Source organism: Scyliorhinus canicula, chromosome 6, assembly GCF_902713615.1.
Source record: "Scyliorhinus canicula chromosome 6, sScyCan1.1, whole genome shotgun sequence".
Classification (NCBI taxonomy): Eukaryota; Metazoa; Chordata; class Chondrichthyes; order Carcharhiniformes; family Scyliorhinidae; genus Scyliorhinus; species Scyliorhinus canicula.
Window position 1 is genome coordinate 75,313,741 of NC_052151.1, and position 25,657 is coordinate 75,339,397.

Here is a 25,657-nt window from a genome sequence, read left to right on the forward strand (position 1 = left end):
AATAATTCCTTTCCAGATGATTATACATCCCATCTCTTGTAAACCTTTCCAAGACTTTGCCCACAACAGAAGTAAGGCTCACTGGTCTATAGTTACCGGGGTTGTCTCTACTCCCCTTCTTGAACAACGGGACAACATTTTCTATCTTCCAGTCCTCTGGCACTATTCCTGTAGACAAAGATGACTTAAAGATCAAAGTCAATGGCTCAACAATCTCCTCCCTAGCTTCCCAGAGAATCCTAGGATAAATCCCATCCGGCCCAGGGGACTTATCTATTTTCACTCTTTCCAGAATTGCTAACACATCCGCCTTATGAATCTCAAGCCCTTCTAGTCCAGTAGCCTGTATCTCAGTATTCTCCTCGACAAATTTGTCTTTTTCCTGCATGAATACTGACAAAAAATATTCATTTAGCCACTCTCCTATCTCCTCGGACTCCACGCACAACTTCCCACTACTGTCCTTGACTGGACCCACTCTTACCCTAGTCATTCTTTTATTCCTGACATATCTATAGAAAGCTTTAGGGTTATCCTTGATCCTACCTGCCAAAGACTTCTCATGTCCCCTCCTGGCTCTTCTTTCTCATGTCCCCTCCTGGCTCTTCTTAGCTCTCTCTTTAGGTCCTTCCTAGCTAACTTGTAACTCTCGAGCGCCCTAACTGAACCTTCATGTCTTATCATAAGCCTCCTTCTTCCTCTTGACAAGTGTTTCAATTACTTTAGTAACCACGGTTCCCTCACTCGACCACTTCCTCTCTGCCCAACAGGTACATACGTATCAAGGCCACGCAGTAGCTGTTCCTTGAACAAGCTCCACATTTCCATTGTGCCCATCCCCTGCAATATCCCTCCCCATCCGATGCATCCTAAGTCTTACCTCATCGCATCATAATTGCCTTTCCCCCAGATATAACTCTTGCCCTGCGGTATATACCTATCCGTTTCCATCACTAAAGTAAACGTAATTGAATTGTGGTCACTATTACCAAAGTGCTCACCTACCTCCAAATCTAACACCTGTCCTAGTTCATTACCCAGTACCAAATCCAATATGGCCTCGCCTCACATTGGCCTATCTACATACTGCATCAGGAAACCCTCCTGCGCACATTGGACAAAAACGGATCCATCTAAAGTACTCGAACTATAGCGTTTCCAATCAATATTTGGAAAGTTAAAGTCCCCCATAACAACTACCCTGTTACTTTTGCTCCTATCCAGAATCATCTTTGCAATCCTTTCCTCTACATCTCTGGAACTTTTCAGAGGCCTATAGAAAATCCCTAAAAGGGTGACCTCTCCTTTCCTGTTTCTAATCTCAGCCCATACTACCTCAGTAGACGAGTCTTCATCAAATGTCCTTTCTGCCACCGTAATACTGTCCTTGACTAACAATGCCACCCCTCCCCCTCTTTTACCACCTTCCCTGAGCTTACTGAAATATCTAAACCCCGGCACCTTCAACAACCATTCCTGTCCCTATCAATATTTTAGTCAACTGTGTTGGACCACTGTTGAAACCACAAAGTGAAATTGTTAGGAAAGCAAAGGTAGTTTTAAGGGATTTATATTTGTATTGGTAAACATTAGAAACAAGGTATAGTTTTAAGTGGGTGTAATGTAATGTTTCTGTACATGGAAGGGTAAAACCTGTAGTTAGATTCATGATGGACAAAGGTGTTTGTGTGGGGGTTGGTTAAGCTCCAACTATGTTTCTATTGTGTTTAAAGAGGACTGTGACTTGAAGAAAAAGTAGAAGGCATAAGCGTATGGGTGTTGCTGAACAACTGGGGCCTTGTTAGGTAGAGAATCTTTTAGGTTTTAGTTCAGTTAATTTGATTACAGTTGAAGATAGGTAGATTGTTGCTAGAAACAATTGGTTTAGAAAGCTAGAGAAAGAACATCTCTCTTAGCTTTTCTGTAAGAAAAGCCATACAATGGAGTAATGGTTAAGGAAACAAGCACAGCATTCCTAAGAGCAGCTAGTTAAGAAAACTAGTGAAATGAAGAGAGGTGTCCAAGAAGTCTGGAGTTAAGTGAACAGAGACCAAGATATTGTTCAGAAGAATTCATGGAAGAGTAAAGCAAGAAGAGACAATTGCAGTAACCAGATTTAAAGTGGGACAGCAGCCTTCAAAGGTAAATCAAACATCTGAAGCTATTTTAATTTAGTCTGAAAATCGAGAGTTAAATTAATTGTGAAAAGTTTGCACAGCAGTCAAGACGAAGAAATCTTAAAGTGGTTGGTGCAAATTCCTGGACTGGGTTCATGGCTAAAAGTGGAGTAGAAGCTTTGTTTAAAAGTGTCATTTGGAAAGCCTGGTCTGGATTTCAGAATGTAAACCGCTAACCGAAAGCATTTTTATGAGAGATTTTAAAGTGAGCTTTCGCAGTGGAGTTTGGAAACTTCAAAAAAAATTAATTAATTTACGGTTCATGAGCATCGGTGGTTAGGCCAGCATTTATTACCCATCCTTAGCTGCCCTTCAGATGGTAGTGGTGAGTTACCTTCTTGAGGTGTAGGTACACCCACTGTGCTCTTAGGGAGGGAATTCCAGGGTTTTGCCCAGTGACAGTGAAGGAGCAGGGATATATTTCCAAGCCACGGTGGTGAGTGACTTTGAGGGGAATCTCCAGGTGGTGAGATTCTGTTATCTGATGCTCTTGTCCTTCTAGATGGTAGTGGTTGTGGGTTTGGAAGGTGCTTTCTGAGGCACCTTGGTGAGTTGCTGCAGTGCTTCTTGTAGATGGTATACATGGCTGCCACTGTTCATAATTATAATCTTTATTCGTGTCACAAGATGTCACACTGCAATGAAGTTACTGTGTCGCCACATTCCGCCGCCTGTTCGGGTACACTGAGGGAGAATTGAGAATGTCCAATTCACTGAACAAGCACGTATTTCGGGACTTGTGGGAGGAAACCAGAGCACCCGGAGGAAACCCACACAGACACAAGAACATGCAGACTCCACACAGACAGTGACTCAAGCCGGGAATTGTACCCGGGTCCCTGACGCTGTGAAGCAACTGCTAACCACAGTGCTACCGTGTTCTTCAGTGGTGGAGGGTTTGAATGTTTGTGGAAGGAGGAGCAGTCAAGCAACTTGTTTTGTCTTGGATGGTATCGCGCTCCTTGAGTGTTGTTGGAGCTGCACTCATCCAGGTAAGTGGGGAATATTCCATAACACTTCTGACTTGGGCCTTGTAAATGGTGGACAGGCTTTGGGGGGTCAGGAGGTGAATTACTTGCCATAGCATTCCTAGTCTTTATCCTGCCCTGGTAGCCACAATATTAATATGGCTAGCCCAGTTCAGTTTCGGAACAATGGTAACCCGCATGATGTTGATTGTGAGGGATGCAGCGATGGTAATGCCATTGAATGTTAAGAGACAATGGTTAGATCTTCTATTTTATGAGATGGTCATTGTCTAGCACTTGTGTGGTGCAAATGTAACTTGTCACTTGTCAGCCCAAGCCTGGACATTGTCCAGGTCTTATTGCATTTGGGCATGGGCTGCTTCATTATTTGAGGAGTCGCGAATTGTGTTGAACATTGTGCAATCATCCACAACCATCCCCACTTCTGACCTTTTGATGGAAGGCAGGTCATTGATGAAGCAGCTGAAGATTGTTGGGCTAGGACACTATCCTGAGGAACTCCTGCAGTGATATCCTGGAGCTGAGATTATTGACCTCCAACCACCACAACCATCTTCTTTTGTGCCAGGTATGATTCCAACCAGCGGAGAGTTTCCCATTCCCTGATTCCCATCGACTCCAGTTTAGCTAGGGCTCCTTGATGCCATACTCAGTCAAAAGCTGCCTTGATGTCAAGGGCAGTCACTCTCACCTCTGATATTCAGTTCTTTTGACCATGTTTGAACCAAGGCTGTAATAAGTTCTGGATCTGAGTGACCCTGACGGAACATAAAACTGAGCGTCCGTGAGCAGGCTATTGCTGATGATGGAGAGTAGACTGATGGGATGGTAATTGCCTGTGTTGGATTTGTCCTGTTTCCTGTCTACAGGACACACCTGGACAGTTTTCCACATTGCCGGATAGATGCCAGTGTTGTAGCTGTACTGGAACAGCTTGGCTAGAGGTGCAGCAAGTTCTGGAACACAAGTATTCAGTACTATTGCTGGGACTCTCATATGATCATCATTTGAGGGTTTCTGAGGAGAAATCCGCAGATAGTAACTTGAGTTTGAGCAGAGTGAGTGTATTTGATCTCAGTCATCTTGTGTGTTTAAAAGCAACATTTTGTGTTAATGAGACCATTATAGCTTAAGATGTACTGTGTAATTCATGTTAATCTTTAAAGCTGTGTGTATTTGTTAAACTCAGGGAGAGTAAAGGAGTATTGTATTATTATCCATTTTTTCCATGTTTAATAAATGTTATTCTTCCTGTTAAAAAAGTTACAGACTTTTAAGCAAGGGTTCCATTCTGGGGTCTTCCCGTCCAATTATAACATCAACTCGGATCATAACAAAATCAATCTTGGTTAACTATTATGGATATATTCACTAGAATTCTTGAAGCCAAACCATTAAGAAACATCACATCTAAGAGAGTGGTAGAAGAATTAACCAACTAGATGTGGCTTACCGAAAGAGATGTCATTGAATCAAAGATCAAATTTCATGTCAGGATTATTTAAAGAAGTCATGAATAGCTTGGAAATAAAACAGTATAAATCATTGGTGTATCAGCCAGAGTCACAGGGAGCATTTGAGAGGTGGCAAAAACTTTGAAAACAATCGTAAGTGTACAGTCAAGATTACCCTCATCACTGGGACAATTTCATTTTTATTATTTGCTGTTAGCAAATTTTCAAATTTGCTATTTGCTAAAAGATTCTGCAAGATTTAGATTTGAATTGGTTTATGGACATGAAGTTAGAGGACCACTGAAATTAATCCAAGAAAAGTTATTGAGTAAGAAATCAAAGACTACACTTTTGGACTACGAATTGAGTTTCAGAGAAAGACTGAATGGGAGGTGCCAAGGAGGCATTTAACAATAGCACAGCAGGGAATGAAAGCAATGGCTGATAGGAGAGCACAGAGTTATAGTTTCTTGGAAGGGGAGAAAGTGTTGGTGTTATTTCCTATATCAAGTCAACCCTCTGTCTTCTATGACCTAGCCAGTTCTATATCCATCTTGCCAGCTCACCCCTAATCCCATGTGACTTTACCTTTTGTACCAGTCTGCCATGAGGAATCTTGTCAAAGAAGAACAAAAAATGTAACTGGATGGAGGACTGTCAAACTGCAATCCAACATTTCAAAACTGTGTTGACAACAGCGCCAGTGTAAGCTGCACCAAACAGTTTAAACTGGCTGTGCATGCTCGTGACATTGGTATGGGGGCTATGAAGTTACAGGAATTGAGAAGCCTGTGGGATATTTCTCAAGGAAGTTAAATCCTTATCAACAAGTATCCTACAATTGAAAAATACACTTTCACTTCATTGGAATTACAACATTTTGAGATTTATGTTGCCAGTAATTCAGTAGAAACAATCATTTATACAGACCATAATCCCCTAGAGTTTCTGGAGAGACTTTGAAATCAGAACACCAGGTTGTTTAGATGGAGTTTGTTACTACAACTGTTTAATTTGAAAATCATTCACATGGCTGGGAGAGGAAACATCATTGCTGATGTCTTGTCATGAGTGGAAAAGATACTATTGGGAACCTTGTGTTAATATTTTGGGGTATATTTTATGTTAATATATGTTTTAAATTCTTTGTAATGTCAGATAACGTAGAACTGATAAGAAATGGTAGAGAAATGTAATTGTCTTTAAAATTATGATATTTCATTTGAAAAAAGAGGAAAGGTGCTAAGAATTGGCTGAAAATTAAGATTAAAATTGAAACTGGGATAAAAAGAAGGGGGAAATTGATAAGGGCAGCTGTCCGAAGGGGTGTTTCGATATGTGAATCGCTTAAATACCAACGAGAAAAGCAAGTGTTTACCTATGTGATTAGGGGGAAACAATGGGGTATAAAAAAGGTAACTCAAAGTGCGGGGTAAGAGAATTGGCACTTATATGCTAAACGCTGGGTCCACAGGGAACATAACATCAAAGGGAAAGAATGATATATCCATAGCATAATAATTAGAGAAAGGGACACAGTAGAGGCAGATTACATCACAGACACACCAAGCTTCAGAAAACAGTCATCCCTGAAAACACTTTATTGCTAAAAGGGCAGTCAGTTAAATACCAAAACTCGAACCAAGAAGATTATGACTGAAACTGAAGGTGGTTTTCCCAAATGTGGCCAAATAACCTGTGCGTGGTCATTATCTGCTGGATTTAGCTCCTGGAGTTTGGATGTGGTTTAGGGACAAGAGGCATCTCAGAGTTCAGGAATCGTAGATCGTTGGGAACAAAGGGGTAATTTAATGTAATAATGTGTGTATATATATCCTTCAGTATAGTTAAATGCTCGGTTGTAGTGGATTATAGTCCTTCTTGTTATGTGTTTTTCTTTTAAGTTAATCAATTTTCTTTTTTTAATTGATCACAAAACAACTGGACTATTCCTCCCTGATTCATCTATCTTTTCTGACAGTATACCAAATTGAAAAAACACACCACTAAGAACCGATGTTCCGTTACCCTTCTGGGTTTTTGAATATCCTCTCATTTAACATCAGCAGGGCACTGAACAGAAAGCTGCTTTCAAATGAAATGGCTGCTTTGGATATGATGCTACTAAGCCGGCATAACAGCTACTTTTAACTTCTCCACCGCATTAGAGCGCTCTGCTCTCCTTAAAGACAATACCTGGTCTTCTTTGCTTTTAAGAGGTCCTGAGAGGAGTATGACCATGCTTGCAAAACCTGGAAGAAAGCTGCACTGGTAACTCACAAATTCCCAAAACAAACCTAGTGCAGACTTGGATGTTGCCAATTGCAACTGATGAATGACTTCTACCATTTTGTGACTGTCTGGACTCAGACCATGTGACGGTATTGATACTCCTTGAGGTTGACTTTTAAACCCTCCTTCAATAATAAAGATAATAACTTGATCAATAATTTAAGAAGTTCACTAACTGCAACAAATACTTTGGTTGCGAAAAGGCTGTCAGGATTTCTGCCATTCTCCTCTGACAGTAGGTTCACCGTTCAAGTGAAACTCTGGCCCTCAAACGTGAATGCCAACTTTTACTGATCCCTTTTTGCTCCTAGTATGCCTCAGAATAACCAGTGTAGATAGAAAATGCTTTAGCTATTGCTAATATGGGCGCTTCTCTAACAGCAGGTGTGCATTTAGACACCACCTTATTTAACCTTCTGTGGTCAACCATCAATCTTCAAGAATTGTCTCTGAAGAGGAGTCATATGGACTTGAAACATTAACTCTGAGTCTCTCCACAGATGCTGCCAGACCTGCTGAGTTTTTCCATCATTTTCTGTTTTGAATCCAAGAATTGTCCAGCTTTCCCGGACCAAATTGGAAATTGGTCGCAAAAGTTCCTTGCTTTACTTACCACACCGAGCTTAAGGGATAACTCCTACCTTTTCCAAAAAATGAATGCTTTCCCTGGGAATCGGGTATGGGTTTGAGGAAAAAAATGACAAGGTCCGTTAATTATTTCTTTACCCTACAATTTCTCACAATCGTGCTTACTTCTAGCAAAAACTAACAAATTTTCTCCAATTATCTCTTGGACTCGGTTATCCAAATGCCATGAAGCATCTTAGCTGAAGCCTTTCAAATTGCAAAGAGAAAATGAACGCTAGAAATCTCAACCAGTTCACTGGTACCTATCCAATTGTTGTCTTGGTTATAATCAATAATAGTTTGATATAATTTTAATATATCACTGGCCAGTGTTTCTTTTCCATTACTAGCATTCATAAATACTGGTGATTAATAGTTTCTAGGATCCCTTGCATTTTCAGGATTGAAGTGTTTCCTTTATACGTGCTCACATCTTTTTCACTTAACTGTCAATTTAGCCAGGCTTTCTTGAGTTAAGGATAGAGTAAATGTATTAACTACTAAAAAGAAAAGGAGAAAAATGTTAAAACACATGCATATACATTCATACAGATTACAAGTGAGAATTAATTCCGATTGTAAGTAAATATTAATAAAACGGTGTACGGAACAGTCCTTGACATGCGAGGAGTAGATGATGAAGCATGCAGATGTTATGATTTGATTTCAGTAGAGTGACTTCTGTAGGCAAATAGTTTGTTCTTCGATTCCAGTGTTCTGTGGTTTTGTAGAGAAATTTCAGTATTCTTTCCAGCTGCAATCCTTTCTCTGGCTGGGCGAAACACCCTCCAGACATTTCTGTCAGTGTCTGGGCAGCACGTGGCACAGTGATCAGCACTGCTGTCTATGGCTCTGAGGATCCGGGTTCGAATCCCAGCCCTTGGAGTTTCCCCGTGTCTGTGTAGGTTTCACCCCCACAACCCAAAGATGTGCAGGGTAGGTGGATTGGTCACGCTAAATTGCTCCTTAATTGAAAAAAATAATTGGGTAAATCTAAATTTATTTTTAAAAAATGAATAAATTTCTGTCAGTAGCTGGTTGTACTTTTTCAGCCATCATTGGGGCTTGTGTCAATTTTAAAATATAAAACTCAGTCTTTTTTAAAGTTCAATATTTCGGATGTAATTCTGTGGGGTTTTTTTCTCCATCATCATGATGAAAGCTATTTAATTTAATCTGACTACCATGACAATTTGAGATTTTGGCCATCCCCTGTAGCTGTTTAGAGCATGGCGCACCAGCTGGTACCAACAAGCATAATTTGTTTTTGACTGTCTCGTAATTTGGTCAAAATCTCTGGTCACCTATTCAAATGACGTTGGAACCTCATTTCGAGCCAAACGCAGCTCACTTCTAATCTTGTGAGTACATTGAGGACTGTGTGGTTACTGCACATACTGTGTGTTTCACCCACTTGTGTCTGGTTTGCCATGACTACTATTGGGCGGCACAGTAGCACAGTGGTTAGCACTGTTGCTTCACAGCGCCAGGGACCTGGGTTCGATTCCCGGCGGAGTCTGCACGTTCTTCCCGTGTCTGCATGGGTTTTCTCTCACAAGTTCCGAAAGATATGCTTGTTAGGTGATTGGACATTCTGAATTCTCCCTCCGTGTACCCAAACAGGTGGCGACTCGGGGTCACAATAACCTCATTGCAGTGTTAATGTAAGCCTACTTGTAACACGAATAAAGATTATTATTACTATTATTAGCAGGTTCTCAAGCTTCCATTTAAATCAACAATTTCATTGGCTAAATAGTGCCTTTGCCTTCAGCGCTGTACACTGACTGGGAAGGGTGTGGAGGAGGACCCGGAGGTAATCTCCCCTTATGCAATCATTCTTGCCTGATAACCCCTCCATACTCCCTTGCTGTGTGCTGCAGAGTATCAAATTAAAGACACTCAACACTTAGCTGTAAGTAAGTCAGGCCAGGTTTTTTACCAGTATGCATGCATGGGAGATCGACTCTCGGCTATGTCAGGGAGGCAACTTAGCTCACATTTGTTCAAAACATAAATTTCTTGTCAAATTCATTCGGCTAGCTACCTGATCCAACATATAGCCATCTTTGTTCTACATCTCAGCTCCTCAATTCATTTCCCTTCTAAGTTTCCCTTCCTTCATCTGGTCATGTCGCATACTTCTCAATAACAAACTGCAATTATCGGCTATTTTAGCAGTCCCCAACATATGTATTATTTATTATATATGGTTCCCCATATTGTTAAGTATCCCATGATTTCCCGCCTCATGATGTGTTCTGCTCTCCTGCAGCTAATGCACGGTATCCAAACTTTACTGGGACTTTTCTTGGTCCTTCCACAATAGAGATCATTTCTTTAACCTGCATATTGTCCGTTGCCACACCTCAAGCTCTCTCAACTTGGTTCTCAATTCTAACCCATGGAGTTGGTGTAGCTCATGCTGCCCAGATCGGACCTGGTCAAACCCTACTGGTGGTGTGGGAAGAGGCTGTCCTTGAAATAAAACATAGAATCATTATAACTGCTGGAAAAATGCTCCCAGGTGTTCCTCACGTGACCTCACCTTTTCATTAATATCCATTTTCGAGCCCTTTAAGAACTGGATCTAATATTTCATTTGTTGTTCTGTGATATAATTGCTATCTTAAATCCGGAATCACAAGCTGCAAGAATTATTTCCACAATCCTTTTCCTCTAATTCTGGTTGTCCCAGACTGTAATATCAGTACTTTATAAGTCCCTGACTTTATAGTCCTTAGCTCCTGAACACAAGCCTGCAATGCATTTGCTGTCAAACTGTTCAAAGTCCTGTACCCAACTATTCCTCCATGAAGATTGACCTCATGTTATGTCCGTATTACTTCTACTGGAGCCAAAGCCATTGAAGGAGCAGAACTCTAATCTTCATAGGAACATGGAACATAGGAACAGGAGTAGGCCATTCAGCCCCTTGAGCCTGCTCTACTATTAAATGAGATCATGGCTGATCTGTGGCAAATGACTTGTCTCATCAACAGAATCCTGGGACCTAGCTGTCACTGTTGAAACTACTGCCTGCTGTCTCCCAGCTTCTTTTTCAATTACTCAATCTCTACACGGACTATGATCTGTCTCCCTCTCAGAACACTCAGTCGGTTTCAAGAGTGGCCCGCATTCATCCTCCAACTCCTGTCAGAGTCGTGTTTTCCACGTGACACGGTTTCAACGATTGCTTTACCCCCTGCAACTATTGCATAACATTCCCTGCTTGTAAAATCATCAAGTTTTGATGCTGTAACACCACTAATAATTGCACTATTTAATTCTGTATCTGTTTTGTTAGATTTTCATGCCTCGTCTCCATCCATTTATTGTGCATTTTATCCCTTTCTGCACAATAAAGAGCACATAATCAACCTTGAAGCCTTGCCTGCTCTCATCTTTCTTTCGACCACTCATTGCTGAATGATCTTTATCGCTTCCTCTAAGGGCACTCTACTCCCCATCCTTAAACGTTCCATTATTAAATCATGGACTGCCTCCAAGCCTGCTCTACTATTCTTCTAACTCTATAACTCTTTAGAATATCAGCTATCACTGCTCCCATTACAACCACTACAGCTCCTATTAGCCATGTAGATTCACACACCTTAGTCAGGTTTAGCCCAATGAGAGACTCAAATGTCTAAGTTTCCAAATTGCTATCGCATCAAAATTATTTAAACTTCTGCTTTCCTTGTCTCATTCTCTAGAGAAGGCTAGTGATCAGGTACCAACTCAAGGTCTGCAAACTCAAAAGAAACTGTTCATTTTGTTCCTCGAAGATTGTCCCTTCCTTCACCGTTCTGCCGCATTTGCAGTAACCTGCAGAGATCTCTATACTAAACCTTGGTGTAAGGAAATTCCCGCCCCGAATGCCGGCTTGCCAGCTGATTCGCGGTGACCGCGCTCGCCAGCCCGCCGCTAACATGTCTGAGCAGCACTTAGGCGGCACTGGCTCAGCCAACCCCAGCGACAATGGCGCTGAGGAGACCGGCCCCAAGATTCAGGGATGCTGACCTGGGGAGTCTCCTGGACGTGGTGGAGGCCAGCAGGGATGTCCTGTTCCCCCGAGTGTCCCGGAGGGTGAACCACAGGCAGCCCGTGCTGCCTGGGATGAGGTGGTGACAGCAGTCAGCTCAGGCAGTGTGACCAGGAGCAGTGCAAGAAGAAGGTCAACGACGTACACCGGGCAGCTAGTGAGTAGACACCAATGTTCCCCCCCCCCCCAAGGGAGCAACCCCCAGGCAACCCCAAACCCTCCCTCTATCCCCCTCCCCATTCAGCACTCCCTCCACCCACCCCTTCAATTCTCCCTCCACCACAACCCTCCCTTCATCCCCCCCTCCCCCATAACTGTGAACCACACGTGTGGCTAACGATGCCCTATCTGTGTCCCCTCAGGAAAAGCACTCCTATAATCATCGGTATAGGGCCCACACTGGTGGTGGGTGCCAGACTTCAGAATCCTCACCTCCTTCGAGGAGCGGGCGCTGGAGGTGACTGGTGTGGTCAAGGTCAGGTGGGTCACCCACGCGGAGGTTGGCAGACGCCGCAGAGGTAAGGGACTATCAGGCTCCTCCACCTGGAGGACCTATCAAACGTGAGTCGTGATTGCCTTACTGACTGATCCATCCCTCCCCTGGCCATATGTCCATTCTCCGGCAGGTCCTCCAGGCGACGGCGCTGGCCCATCCGGGCGGCCCCCTCCCCTGACTCCGAGGAGAACACCTCGGAGGAGAGCTCCGAGGATGCAACTGTTATAGTCACGGCACAACTATCATCCCCACCCTCCACCAGCGCAGATACACACACACACCTCGGTGGGAAATGTTAGCGGTCAGGCTTCTGGCGCACAGTCTGCTGGGCACCACACTGCTGCTGATGTACATCTGGTGGAGGCAGGAACCGCCCCAGGTGAGACAGTAGGCGGAGGTCTACTGGATCCCTGGACCCAGCTGGGTCCCTGCCTGATGATGAGCCTCTGGACAAAGTTACCCGGATCTGATGGAGAAGATACGGAGCAGTCGGGACATTCGATGGGGGATGTCAGCATCACATCCATAGCCAATTGGAGGAGTCCCAGAAGCGATGGGCGCAGGACATGGCGGTGGCAATGAGTGGCACCAAGGCCAACATCGCTGTGGTGGCGACCGCAGTGGAGAGCCTGGTGCATGAAGTTGGCACCATTAGTGAAGGTGTCCAAGGTGTCACGCAGCTGGTGACAGCCTTGCCTGAGGGTCGCGGCAGAATGTCCGACTGTGCCCATTGGATTCTTACAGCAATCCTCAATGTTTTGAGAGTTAATTTAATCACTAACTAAGGTTAATACTTGTTTTTTTAAGGCAACTCCTCAGCCTGTGACAAATATCCATTGACTGGCAATGTCCTACACAAATGTTAACTTCTGAGCAACTCGTTCCCCTAACAAATGTCCTGTAAGAGTCCTGTGACAAAGATCTCAGTGATCTGTTTTTATACCCTGGTTTTTATACCCTAGGTAGTTTTGCAACATTTAACCCATGTATGTGCACCTGATTCGACACAACTTATGACTTTTAACCCAATATTGACAACTCTTGTCCAATGAGAAGAACGCGTCTAGAGACCCCGCAACAATTTAACCTTAATTTGTATCTCTACCTGAAGATCCTCAAAAACATTTTAAGCCCAAGGCCAGTTCTAACCTTGTAACCCAGTCTAACCATTTTGGACATTAAGAGCAATTTAGCATGGCCAATCCACCTAACCTGCACATCTTTATGGGCTGTGGGAGGAAACCGGAGCACCTGGAGGAAACCCACGCAGACACGGGGAGAACGTGAAGACTCCGCACAGACAGTGACCCAAGCCGGGAATCAAACCCAGGACCCTGGAGCTGTGAAGCAACAGTGCTAACAACTGTGCTACCGGACTCACAACGCTCACGAGATCTAATGTGATCTCATGTGACGTTGCGATGTAAATCCCGCTCATTGTGGTTAGGATCGCTTTTTGACACATCTGCATATTAGAGCGAGTCAGCTAGTCTCACTGTAATATGCAGTTTCTAGAGGTACCTGAGGCGTGGGATCTTCCTTTGCCTCAGGGACCTCGGCAGTGTCGCCCAGCACTGGTCCTCACAAACGGGCACCAGAGGGAACGGCACTCTTGGGGTCTCCCAGGGGATCGGAGGATCCCAGCTGCATGCCCTTTGGTCAGGGTGATACCTGGGCAGTGCCAGGGTGCCCAGGTGGCATTCCCAACTGGCAGGGGCATTGCCAGGGTGCCATATTGGCACTGCCAAGGTGACAAGCTTGCATTTTATGTGTGCTGGCAATCAGGCTGGGGTGAAAACGGGGCTATGTGTGGCCTTGGCCATACTTTCTTCACTGAGGCTCCTTATTTAACATGAGTAGTGTATTGCCATGGCTAAACAAGCTCGCTATGGGACTTTGTTGCCATTGAGTTGAATTGCACCCCGTATCTTGTATCTTTGAGCACAGGCCCAGGAACATTTTAATTCTCAGGCTACCTTCCTGGCCAATCTGCATAGTAGCTTTGGCTTCTCTTTACTGTTGATCAGACTTGCTGGAGCCCAAAGGCCCAACTGTGTCTTGGCGATAACTACAGTTCACTCCCAAAGGATCCCCGCGTTCTTTCTTAAAGCTGCATCAAAGCATTTGGTACTTAAAAGGGAAGCCAAGTTTTAGACTTTCTTAACACCATACCCCAAAATTCACAAATCATCCCAATAATACAGTATGCAAATTAAGACTTCTCATCACTAAGCTTATGTACAGTACCATTTGATAATTTAGGCCTTATTAATCAGACAAATGTGCAGCCACGTGGCTGGAGAATTGCGGCCATTGCATCTGAACTGGCTCTCCGAATGAGCATTTTACATAGTGACATTCACCTGCATTCTAAACCCTGCAGATTGTTTTTCAAAGGATCACCTTATTCACTCTTTGATTGAGGCCTCGATTGAACCTGCCTCCACCACAAGCTCACGGAGCACATTCCAAACCTGAACTATTCGCTGTGTAAATGGATTTTTCCTCACAACGCTTTTGCTTCTTTTGCCAATTATTTTAAAACCTGTGCTATCTCGTTCTCGATCCTTTCATGAATAGAAACAGTTTACTCCTGCCTACTCTGTCCATCTGCACAGGTTTTACACACTTTGCAATCCCTGGCTGAAGAACATTGTTGGCAATAGAATGTGAAGATGTCCCTTTCATTCCTCCGAACAAAACAGTCGTTTAAGGTTTGGGGGCAAGGCATGGTTGGGGTGATGGGGGTAATAATGAAGAAGAAATGGGGAAAAAAACAAATGTATTTATATTGATCTGGTCGTTTTAGGTGATAAGAAGTACATCATGGGCCCAAGGCCTTCAACAGTGGATGCTGCTGTATTTGGGCAATTGGCTCAGGCGATGTGGACGCTGCCAGGAACCAGGCCGGAAAGGCTGATCAGAGGTAAGAAATTATCAAGTTAATATTCAATTTGCTGCTTTCACTCACTCTTTATGCGTGACGTTAAAAGATTGAAGCCTGCGAATCACCGTTTATGCACATTGGGAACAGGTGGTTTAAAAATATTAATTTGTATAATTTAAAAATTTTGAATTAAATCATTCGGGCAACATAGAGATGCATCGAAAGACACAGAAGCACATGGTGGGTCTCAGTGAGGTGGAAACAGAAATTCCAAAAAAAAATCACCAGGAGCAGCTGAAATATGATTTTGGGCCTAACGTAATTGGTGTAAATTTAAAGACAGTTCAGCACTAGTGTAAATTCAGGAAATTTGCTTTCGCACAGGAAACAGAACTGTGAAATTCGTCTGTAGAAGATTTCTACAGAGATTCTATGGAGTTGTGCAAGAGATCAAGGAAATTCTGACATAACATGAAAGTGGACATAAATCACTTGCTTCAAACTTTTACATTGACTTGGGCCATTGCTGCAGCTTAAGCTTTAGAGAAATTCTGGGCCAGGACTATTAATGTTTAAAATTAAACCTTTGGTATTTTGAAAAAAAAAACACAGCGACCTCCAGTGGCAATGTTAAGTCACAGCAGCCAGTATTGTGAAATTCTCAATATGGCTGTGGCTGCTATTTCTTGTCAAAACAGCTTTGTAGTTGCTCCAGAGCTTCGAGGAGTGTTCGGAATTATGGGTCCCCTCTTACAAACTGACTGACTGTGATGAAATTGTACATACTATATAACAAATAATTAAATTTGATTCAAACAGTGTCAAACAAATAAGAACCACATTATAGCATAAGGTGTGCAGATATTTTTATTTGATGGGTTTTATAAATTATTTAATTTTTAAAGCATATGATTAATGTTGTTTTGTTCATTTTTGAGATGGTTCTTTAAACCCTGCAGAAGGATGCAGCAGGAGAGACCCACACAGAAAGGATATAACTGTGATGAATGAAAATACTGTCCGCAATCTGAGGATTTTTGTTCCCTCTTATTTATTTTACGAAACAGAAATAAAAAGAAATATCCGGTTGTGGCTAGTCGCCCGTGGACTTGGTGGCCCCTACACAGGGAAATTTTGTTTTTACCTAAGAGTCAAGTCCGGGCTTTCAAATGCAATCCCAAAATCCGGATTCCAATCAGCGAAGGTGTCGGCAAACTGCCTGAGCGGTTCGGTATGCATCCAACGAAGATTAACTGGGGGCAATAAAGTGGCACGAGACAGACTGCGAGGCTCTGGAGAGCGCGGTTGAAGGCGGGGTGGCATTGGGTCCGGAGTCTGTGGCCCCAGCCCAGTGGTGTACGGCATAATTAGTGGACTTTTTAAACACTCAATTTCAGAAGCTGAGAATGGAAACCTCTGAAGACTTGGCAAAGGCCATTGACCCAATAAAAGCAGCAGTGGAGAGGCTTGAGGTCAGCTTCCTTGCTATGTGCTCAGGATCCATTGAGATATTGCTGGTATTCCGTTGACACCACTTAACTGGTCCATGGTTTTTCAAGGAACAAACCAAGATATGATCTACTCATATAGAGGGGTTAATTTTTAATCTTACGGAATGGATTGTACCCATTGTAAAACCTGCCCAGTTTTCATTCCTTGGAAATGAGGTAGAGTCTAAAATGGACTCTCCCAAGGTTATTCCCAAAGTAGGTGAAATGTATTCTCAAGAATGAAGGCGATCTGATAAGGAAGGTGTCATTTTCCAGATTTGTTGACGCAAAATGGTTGTTTTTGTCTTTCAATTGATCAGCAAATTCTGAGAACAAATGACTATATATGATTTTTAGCATATATTAATATGAGAGATTTCTGACATTGTGTGGGCTCGTTATTTTGAGAATTTCTGAAAACAATCATTACTTCTAATCTGGAGAAATGTTGGGAGCTAACAGGGATATTCACTGTATACATTAACATAATCTATCTGGGTGATAAGATTCAAATAGATTGACTTCATGCAAATATAACCATTGATTTAGCCCAAGTCATATTGTACTCTTTCCACACTTGGAGATCAAATTATTCTAGAGAACCTAATACTGAGTATCTTTTGAGATGTTATTCTGAAGGCCAAAATGCTCAGAGATGTGACATAATTGTGTGCACATACTTTCTGTCTTTTTTTCCCCCAGATGAGCTGATTAATCTTGCCATGTATTGTGAAAGGATTAAGAGGAGGTTCTGGCCTGAATGGATTGAAGAGAGTGATGATGCTTCATACGACAATGAAGATGAGTCCAGTGAAGACAGTTTGACTCCCACACCACTACAAGACTTCAGCTTGTACTCTCGCACAGAAACTTTTGATGAAGAAGTAACTGAGAACAGTGTTTCCTATTCCCAGACTCCAGATACTGATTACACTGGCCATTCACTCTTCGATTCAGATGTGGACATGGAAGAGTACACAGATAACGAGCAGGGCAAATGAACATGCTGAAAACAAATTTGAGTTAAAGTAAAATACATTATTGTATATTTTGCACCGTACACAATTAGTCTGGAGATCACTAGGAATCACTCAGTTCAGGTACTGTTATTCGGACCAATGTGATAATATCACCAGTTGCCATCGCAGAAAATCTCCAAGAAAGTAACTTTTGTCAAATGTATAGTAATTAACTGAGGTATCTACTTAAGTGGAGCTAATAGAAAAACACATTCAGCCATAATAGTCGCTGTACAATATGTAGCCATGTGTGCCTAATGTCACAGCATCTGGTTTCAACATTGTAATTCTTTATAACTATGTCGCAAGAACATGCTACTTCCCATCATTAATTTTAAATAATCCAAAACCACATACATCTAAACATGCTATAATATGTTTGGAAATCAAGATCTGTCATAGTATAAATAAGGCCTTCATTGCAGGGCACTTGGATGACTGTCATGTACTGTATCACACAAAGATTTATGCTGTAGTTAAAGTTGAAAGTGGATCACTTTCATTTGAACATGGTGTATAAATGCCAATTCAATTAGATACTTTTTTAAAGTGTGCATGGGAGAGCAGTGGCGTACTTAAATGAACTACACACTTATCTACTAGGTTCAATTATATATGCATTGAATAAGATTATGTAGGAGTTTTCTGGGATTTTATATATTAAACTGTGTTGCATTCATAGAATCTGCCATTGTGTGAATTGGAAAGTAACTTTTAACAATGTTCTCTGTAACATACACTCTTAGTCCGTTTGCTCCTCCTTGTTTTGTATTATTTCTATGGTGCAGTCCTTGGAAACACTGCCGTTTTTCCACATAATTAGTCAAAAATTTGGGAGCAATTAATATTTCCTGACTACTGATAGCTCTGCTGTAAATGGCTTCAGCAACTTGAGGAAGCCAGCAGTAGCAGGACAAGGATTTATTGAACTATGTGGAATACTCCAACAGCAGTAACTTTCTTCCAATCCAGTCCCTGTTGGGACAACCAACAACTGCTGGCCCTGCTTGGGCCGGCTTTCATGTGTAGTCTTTAAGGAGCTCCAGCTGGGTGTCCTCTGCCCCCTACCTGGGAAGCTCCACGGGTCCCACAGGGAGATCGACAATGGTTTCACCGTGGTCCTCGTAGGTGTTATGACAATGGCCCATTCTTTCTTCCATAGATGAGAAAATATTCACGGCAAATTGAGCTGGATGGAAGAAAAAAGATGCATTCATGCAGTTCCCTTCATCCCGTCAAGGTATCCTATAGGACCTTTTACAGCAAATGAAGTACTTTTAAAATGTAGTCACTCCGTGATAGAGCACGATTCAAGTAAATGGGAACAAAGTTCCATAGCGAGTGCATTTAGCTGCGTGTCTGCCGGAGCTCGCAGCGCTGAGAAACACATGGCTATACAAAGCCAGTCGCATTAAATAAGGCGCCTCAGCAGGGAATGCACGGCCAAGGCAGCATAGCCTCATTTTCTACACCGAGGAGCTCCGATCGCCGTAAATCCTCAGTGCAGTGAGAGATTGAGACGCCATTTTTAAATGGCGTGCCGATCTCCTAAGCACCAAATGCGACACCTAACCTCCCCAATCTACTAACGCACTATGGGAGGGTTCTCACCACCCCCCATGCCCCGCATCATCCCCAACATGCACACAGGGCACCCATGGTTCAATCGCCAGCACACAAAAAATGCCAGGTTGGCACCTTTGAAGTGCCAACCTGGAACTCCATCAGTGCCCCTTCCAGATGGCACTGGCACCTGGGCACATTGGCAATGCCAGGCTGTCACCCAGGTGGCACCCGACCCACAGGGCATGCACCTGGGGTCTCCAATCCCTTGGGAGACCTCCATAAGTGCCTTCCATCCCACAAATGGGGACCAGTGCTGAGCGGCGCTTGCCTGAGGTCTCCGAGACAAGGGATGGATACCAAAGCCTCGGATACCTCAGGAGACTAATGTTAGATTGCGACTCGCTCTAATCAGCAGAGGTGTCAAAAAGTGATCCCGACCACAATGGGCGGGATTTACATCACGTTAGATCTCGCTAGACGTTGCGAGCCGGGTGCGTGGTCTCCCGGCTTTTATTGACCACGTTGCTGCGGGGTGCTTTTCGGGCGCAGAGTGGCCGTTCGATCACACCCATAATGTAGAGAAATGTGGTAGCCAATTTGGACACGGCCCATAAACAGCAATGAGATAAATGACTGGCTCTGGTGAAGAGTCAAATGGACTCAAAAGATAAATTCTGTTTTATATCCCGACAGATTCTGCCAAACCTGCTGGGTTTTCCAGCATCCTCTGTTCTTGTTTCAGATTCCAGCATCCGCAGTATTTTGAAAATATGTTTCTGAGGAACACATTTTGGTCGAGACACTGGAGGAATCTCCTCTACTCATCTTCGAAAGGTGCCATTAAATCTTGAATGTCTATCTGAGAGGGCAGACATGACCTCAATTTAACATCTCATCCCAAATACAAGCTGTCTGTCTATATAACATGGATTTTATAATCTGTTCTGTGCCCTAAAGTGAAAAGAAATACAGTGGTTCGTGTGGCACAACATTTTAATTGAACCAACACAGTTAGTGATGGAGGAGCCAGATTAACCCGTAACACTCTTGTGAACTTTGCGGTGGTATCACCAAGGCCTGGGAGCAAAGTACACTGTTGCTTGGAGACATTCCTGCCTCTGTTTTTATTGTGGACATTACCCATTTATTTTAAACAGGCAATGATTTTACTGAAATAGCAGGCAAAAGAATGGCAAATACATTAAATATCCATCCACTAATATTACTTACAGCAATTATCTAGGCTATTGTGTCTTGACGGGGGAAAGGAGAAAGAGTAATTTGCCCATTGTCTCATTAATTATTGGTTGGGGATTGTTCATTCTATCGTCTGTACCTCAAACACAGCAGCAGCTCAAACACAACAGTGTTGCTCATGGGGCCAAGTATGATACCTCAAATAGTCGACTTCTCAAAAGGTAGGAGAAGTGTTACTACAGCAACTTATTACAAATATATTTACATCTGAACAGTGTTTGAAAAATGAAATAATTTCTATAGCATCTGAATACCTGGGCTGTTTAAAATATTCATCATGATATTTGCAGTACCAGTCAGATGGTGCTTGATATCATTTGGCTAATTAAGCTTCATAAAATAGTGTCTGAATCAACAATGCCCAGGACATCTAATGGCAGGGTTCCATTTTTAAAAAAACTTTCCGTCTGCTAAGTTGCAGAGCATGTCAGCTGGTAACATCAGAAAAGCAGCATTTGGGAACTTAGTGGAATGCATTTTTAAAAAAATGTATTTTATTACAAACATGTATCAAAACAGGTTGTAGCGAATAAACACCCCGGGAAACATACTTCCCAACAATCAACTATACAGTTTGTACAGATTTTTCCCCTTTTTCACCCTCAGCACCGCCTCCCACCCCCGGCGACGAACAGCCCCTCAAACACGGTCACAAACATCCCCCACCTTTCCTCAAACCCCCCTGCAGAGCCCCTTAACGGATACTTGATCTTCTCCAATCGCAGAAAGTCGGACAGGTCATACAACCAAGCCGCTACGCCCGGCGGCGATGCCGACCACCACTCCAGCAAAATTCGCCACTGTGCAATCAGAGGGGCGAAGGCCACGACATCGGCCTTCCTCCTCTCCAATAGCTCCGACTTCTCTGAAACCCCAAATATCGCCACCAATGGGTCCTCGTCCTCCACTATCCTGGCTAAGACCGCGAACCCTCCCGCCCAGAATCTTCCCAATTTTGCGCAACCCCAAAACATGTGCATGTGAGCGCTGACCCCCGCCCACACCTCTCACACTCATCTGCTACCCCCTGAAAGAACCCACTCATTCTTGTCCAAGTCATATGCACCCTGTGCACCACCTTAAACTGTATCAGACTCATCCTTGCACAAGAGGAGGTCCCATTGACTCTTTGCAGTGCCTCACTCCATATTCCCCAATTGATCGCCCCTCCCAACTCTGCTTTCCATTTCTCCTCGATCTTCACCACCCGCTCCCCTCCCTGCTCCCCCAGCCACTTATATATATCCCAATTCTTCCCTCCCCTTCCACATCCGGAAGCAGCAGTCACTCCAGCATGGTGTTTCCTGGCAACCTAGGGAACCCCCTCAAGACATTTCACGCAAAGTCCCTAACTTGCAGATACCTGAACTCACTCTCGCTCGGCAGCTCTACCCACTCCCTGAGCTCTGCCAGACTGGCAAACCCTTCCTCCATTGATAGATCCCTCACCTTGCCCAGCCCCACATCCCTCCACCTCCTGTATACACTATCCATCACCCCCGCCTCAAGCCCATGATTACATAGATACATAGAAGATAGGAGCAGGAGGAGGCCTTTTGGCCCTTCGAGCATGCTCCGCCATTCATCACGATCATAGTGATCATCCAACACAATATAATAATCCTGCTTTCTCCCCATAGCCTTTGATCCCATTCTCTCCAAGTGCTATATCCAACCGCTTCTTGAATATATTCAATGTTTTAGCATCAACTACTAACTGTGGTAATGAATTCCACAGGTCCACCACTCTTTAGGATAAGAAATGGCTCCTCATCTTTGTCTGAAATGGTAAACCCTGAATCCTCAGACTGTGACCCTGGTTCTGGACACATCATCATTGGTAACATCTTCCCTGCATCTACCCTGTCTAGTCCTGTTAGAATTTCGTAAGACTCTGTCAGATCCCCCCTCATTCTTCTGAAGTCCAGCGAGAACAATCCCAACCTAGTCAATCTCTCCTCATGTGACAGTCCCGCCATCCCTGGAATCAGTCTGGTAAACCTTCGCAGCACTCCCTCGAGAGAAAGAATATCCTTCCTCAGAAAAGGAGACCAAAACTGCACACAATATTCTAGGTGTGACCTCCCCAAGTCCCTGTATAATTGCAGCAACACATCCCTATACTCAAAACCTCTCGCAATGAAGGCCAACATACCATTAGCCTTCTTTACCGCCTGCTGCACCTACAGACTTACCTTCAGCGACTGGTGCACAAGGATACCCAGGTCCCGCTGCACACTCCCCTCTCCCAATTTACAACCATTCAGGTAGTAATCTGCCTTCCTGTTTTTACTTCCAAAGTGTACACTTAACCAAATTATACTGCATCTGCCATTGATTTGTTCACTCGCCCATCCTGTCCAGATCATGCTGTAGGATCCCTGCATCCTCATCACAGTTCACCCTCCCACCCAACTTGGTATCATCTGCTAACTTTGAGATGTTACATTTTGTTCCCTCATCCAATATATTAATATATATTGTGAATAGCTGGGTCCCACTAGTTACTGCCTGCCAATTTGAAAAGGACCCATTAATTCTTACCCTTTGTTTCCTCTCTGCTAACCAGTTTTCTATCCACCTCAATAACTTCCCCCAATGCCATGTGCTTTAATTTTGCACAATAATCAAATCCGTGGGCAGCGCGGTAACATAGTGGTTAGCACAATCGCTTCACAGCTCCAGGGTCCCAGGTTTGATTCTGGCTTGGGTCACTGTGCGGAGTCTGCACATCCTCCCCGTGTGTGCGTGGGTTTCCGGATGCTCCGGTTTCCTCCCATAATCCAAAGATGTGCAGGTTAGGTGGATTGGCCATGATAAATTGTCCTTAGTGTCCAAAATTGCCCTTAGTATTGGGTGGTGTTACTGGGTTATGGGGATAGCGTGGAGGTGTTAACCTTGGGTAGGGTGCTCTTTCCAAGAGCCGGTGCAGACTCGGGACGAATGACCTCCTTCTGCACTGTAAATTCTATGATAATAATGTTAGCAGCGACATCCCTTCCACCCTAAAATGCCTCCTCAATTGAATCCATATCTTCACCATGGACTGCACCACTGGCTCTCTGAATACCTACACGGAGACATTGGCAAAGCTGCCGTCTCCATAGCCCTCAAACTAGACCCCTCACAAGATTCCTTCTCCATCCTAACCCACTCTACCGCTTCTCCTTTCTAGTACTGCCGCACCTTGTCCAAATTCACCGCCCAATAATAGTGAAGCAAGTTTGGCAACGCCAACACTCCTGCTGCCTCTACGTCTGTAGCAGGGTCCTCCCCACCCTCGGCACCTTCCCCGCCCATACAAAGTCAGAAATGATTGTGTCCACTTTCTGAAAAAAAGCCTTTGGTATAAAGATCGGGAGAGCTTGAAAGATAAACAAGAACCTCGGCTGAATATTAATTTTCACCACTTGAACCCTCCATGCCAACATTAAGTGGCGTGTATCCCACCTCCTAAGATCCTCCCTAGCCTCCTCCACCAGCTTCGTTAAGTTCCACTAGTGGCGGCCCGTCCATTCCCTCAAGACCTGAATCCCCAAATACCTAAACCTATCCCTCGCTACCATAAATGGCATCCCCCCTAAATTAGCCCGCTGTGCCAGCTCATTCACCGGGAATATCTCGCTTTTCCTATGTCCAGTTTGTACTCCGAGAACCCTCCAAACCTCCCCAACAGGCCCATAATCCTTCCCATATTCTCCAGTGGATCCGAAACATCCAGCAAGCGGTCTGAATGAAAAGCATAACCACCAATGTATCCCCTGGACCAATTTGATTGAAGGATTGTGAAATTAATAACATAAGGACTCAGAAGGAAGTTAAAGTAAGTGAACTCAGTGTTAAATCACCTGCAGAAAGAGACATAGCGGCTGGAGTTCGCCAGCTGTTGGCAGCACCCCCCCCCCCCCCCCCCCCCCACCCCCCCCCCCCCCCCCCCCCCCCCCCCCCCCGCCTGTTGGTTTCTGCTGTGGGGTGGTTTCAACGGGAAATCCAATTGACCAGCGGGAGGAAGAGAGAATCCCGCTGCCAGTGAACGGCGCACCGCTAAGAAACATGCGGCTGGGGGACGGGAGTAGGAGATAGAGAAAGAAAAAAGGACAATGGAAAAGTAAAGAAAATCTGAAAATTTTTAAAATGTCCAACTTTAATACTTAAAGGGATGAAACTCCACATTTGCAATAGTTCATTTTCAGTGCCAGCGGTTGGTTGGTAATCTTTAACAGTGTCAAAAGACAAGACTTAACTTCCTGTGGCAATTTTAGTTTGAATCTACTTTGCAAATATAGCAAATTCATAACATTCTATTCTTTTCAATGGTGAGAAAATCAGTGATATGCCATTGTTGTTGAGAGACATACCCTGTACACCCTTTGTATATCTGAGTTAAATCGCATATCTGCCTTTCACCTGAATTTGCTGTACCATCAGCACATTAATACAGTGATCCCATTAACCTCACCATTACTTTGACAGCAAGATCTGGACACATTTGATCACTTTTATCCCATCTTGATGTTTAAGAGTAATGGTGTCATCAATATCATCAATTACCCATTGGTCTATTTCATGTTTATCATTATAAATATACTGATATGACTGCTCAGTAGACCTGGAGGCCTCTGATCCCCTGGGAGACCCCCACAAGTCCCATTCCATCTGGTCCCCATTTGAGGAGACCCCCATTATTTCATTTTCATTTATAGACACCACTGTTGCACATTTTACTGTGGTTGTAAAACGCGTTTATTGGAGTGTATTAACACGCCTCCGTATTCGACGTGTGCTTAACACTACTAGGCTCTGTTCTATGTATTTATTCAGCTCTGGAGTCGCCAGGTGCCGTATAGACACCGTCACAAGTATTCCAAGGTCAAGTTCAAAGTAATAAAGACGATACACCGATTAGTAAGGTTCAAACGATCAATATTTATTATACAGTTATAATAAATACTCATGCACACACTAAGAGACTAAGCTATAACCAAACTTAAGTGATCAGAATACTTATCTAACAGGAACAGGCAAGGTCAGAGAACGAGGCCTTCGTCCTGGTCTTGTGCTGCAGCCTTCAGCAAGCGTTCTGGTACTGGGGGTCTAGTGGGCTTGGATCGCGTAGCGAGCGTTGAACTTACGGTTTCGGCGGCTGGTGCTCAACGGCTGGAGTCAGGATGCAAGATGTCAGTCAGAGCCGGAGCACGGGTTTAACAGACAGGCTATGTGGGGAATTTGCCTTTATACCCCTCTCTAATGTCCTTGCCCCCTTCTGGGCGGGCTCTACCTTTCGGTACCGATTGGAGCGTTTCCAAACGGTTACCTTCGAAATCCTCCAATGCGAGGGCCTTCCTCGGTGTTGGGGGG

At 43.8% G+C, this 25,657-nt stretch overlaps 1 protein-coding gene across 1 annotated transcript in view; it reads left to right on the plus strand.

Annotated features, from left to right (window-relative positions):
• faxcb (failed axon connections homolog, metaxin like GST domain containing b) overlaps positions 1-18,160 on the plus strand; it is a 104,710-nt gene extending 86,550 nt beyond the window's left edge. Inside the window, exons 5-6 of the mRNA XM_038799539.1 lie at positions 14,890-15,006; positions 17,160-18,160. Of these exons, the coding sequence (XP_038655467.1) occupies positions 14,890-15,006; positions 17,160-17,458 (416 nt within the window). The 3' untranslated portion in view covers positions 17,459-18,160. The remainder of the gene's footprint in view (positions 1-14,889; positions 15,007-17,159) is intronic.
• The last annotated feature ends 7,497 nt before the right edge of the window (positions 18,161-25,657 follow it).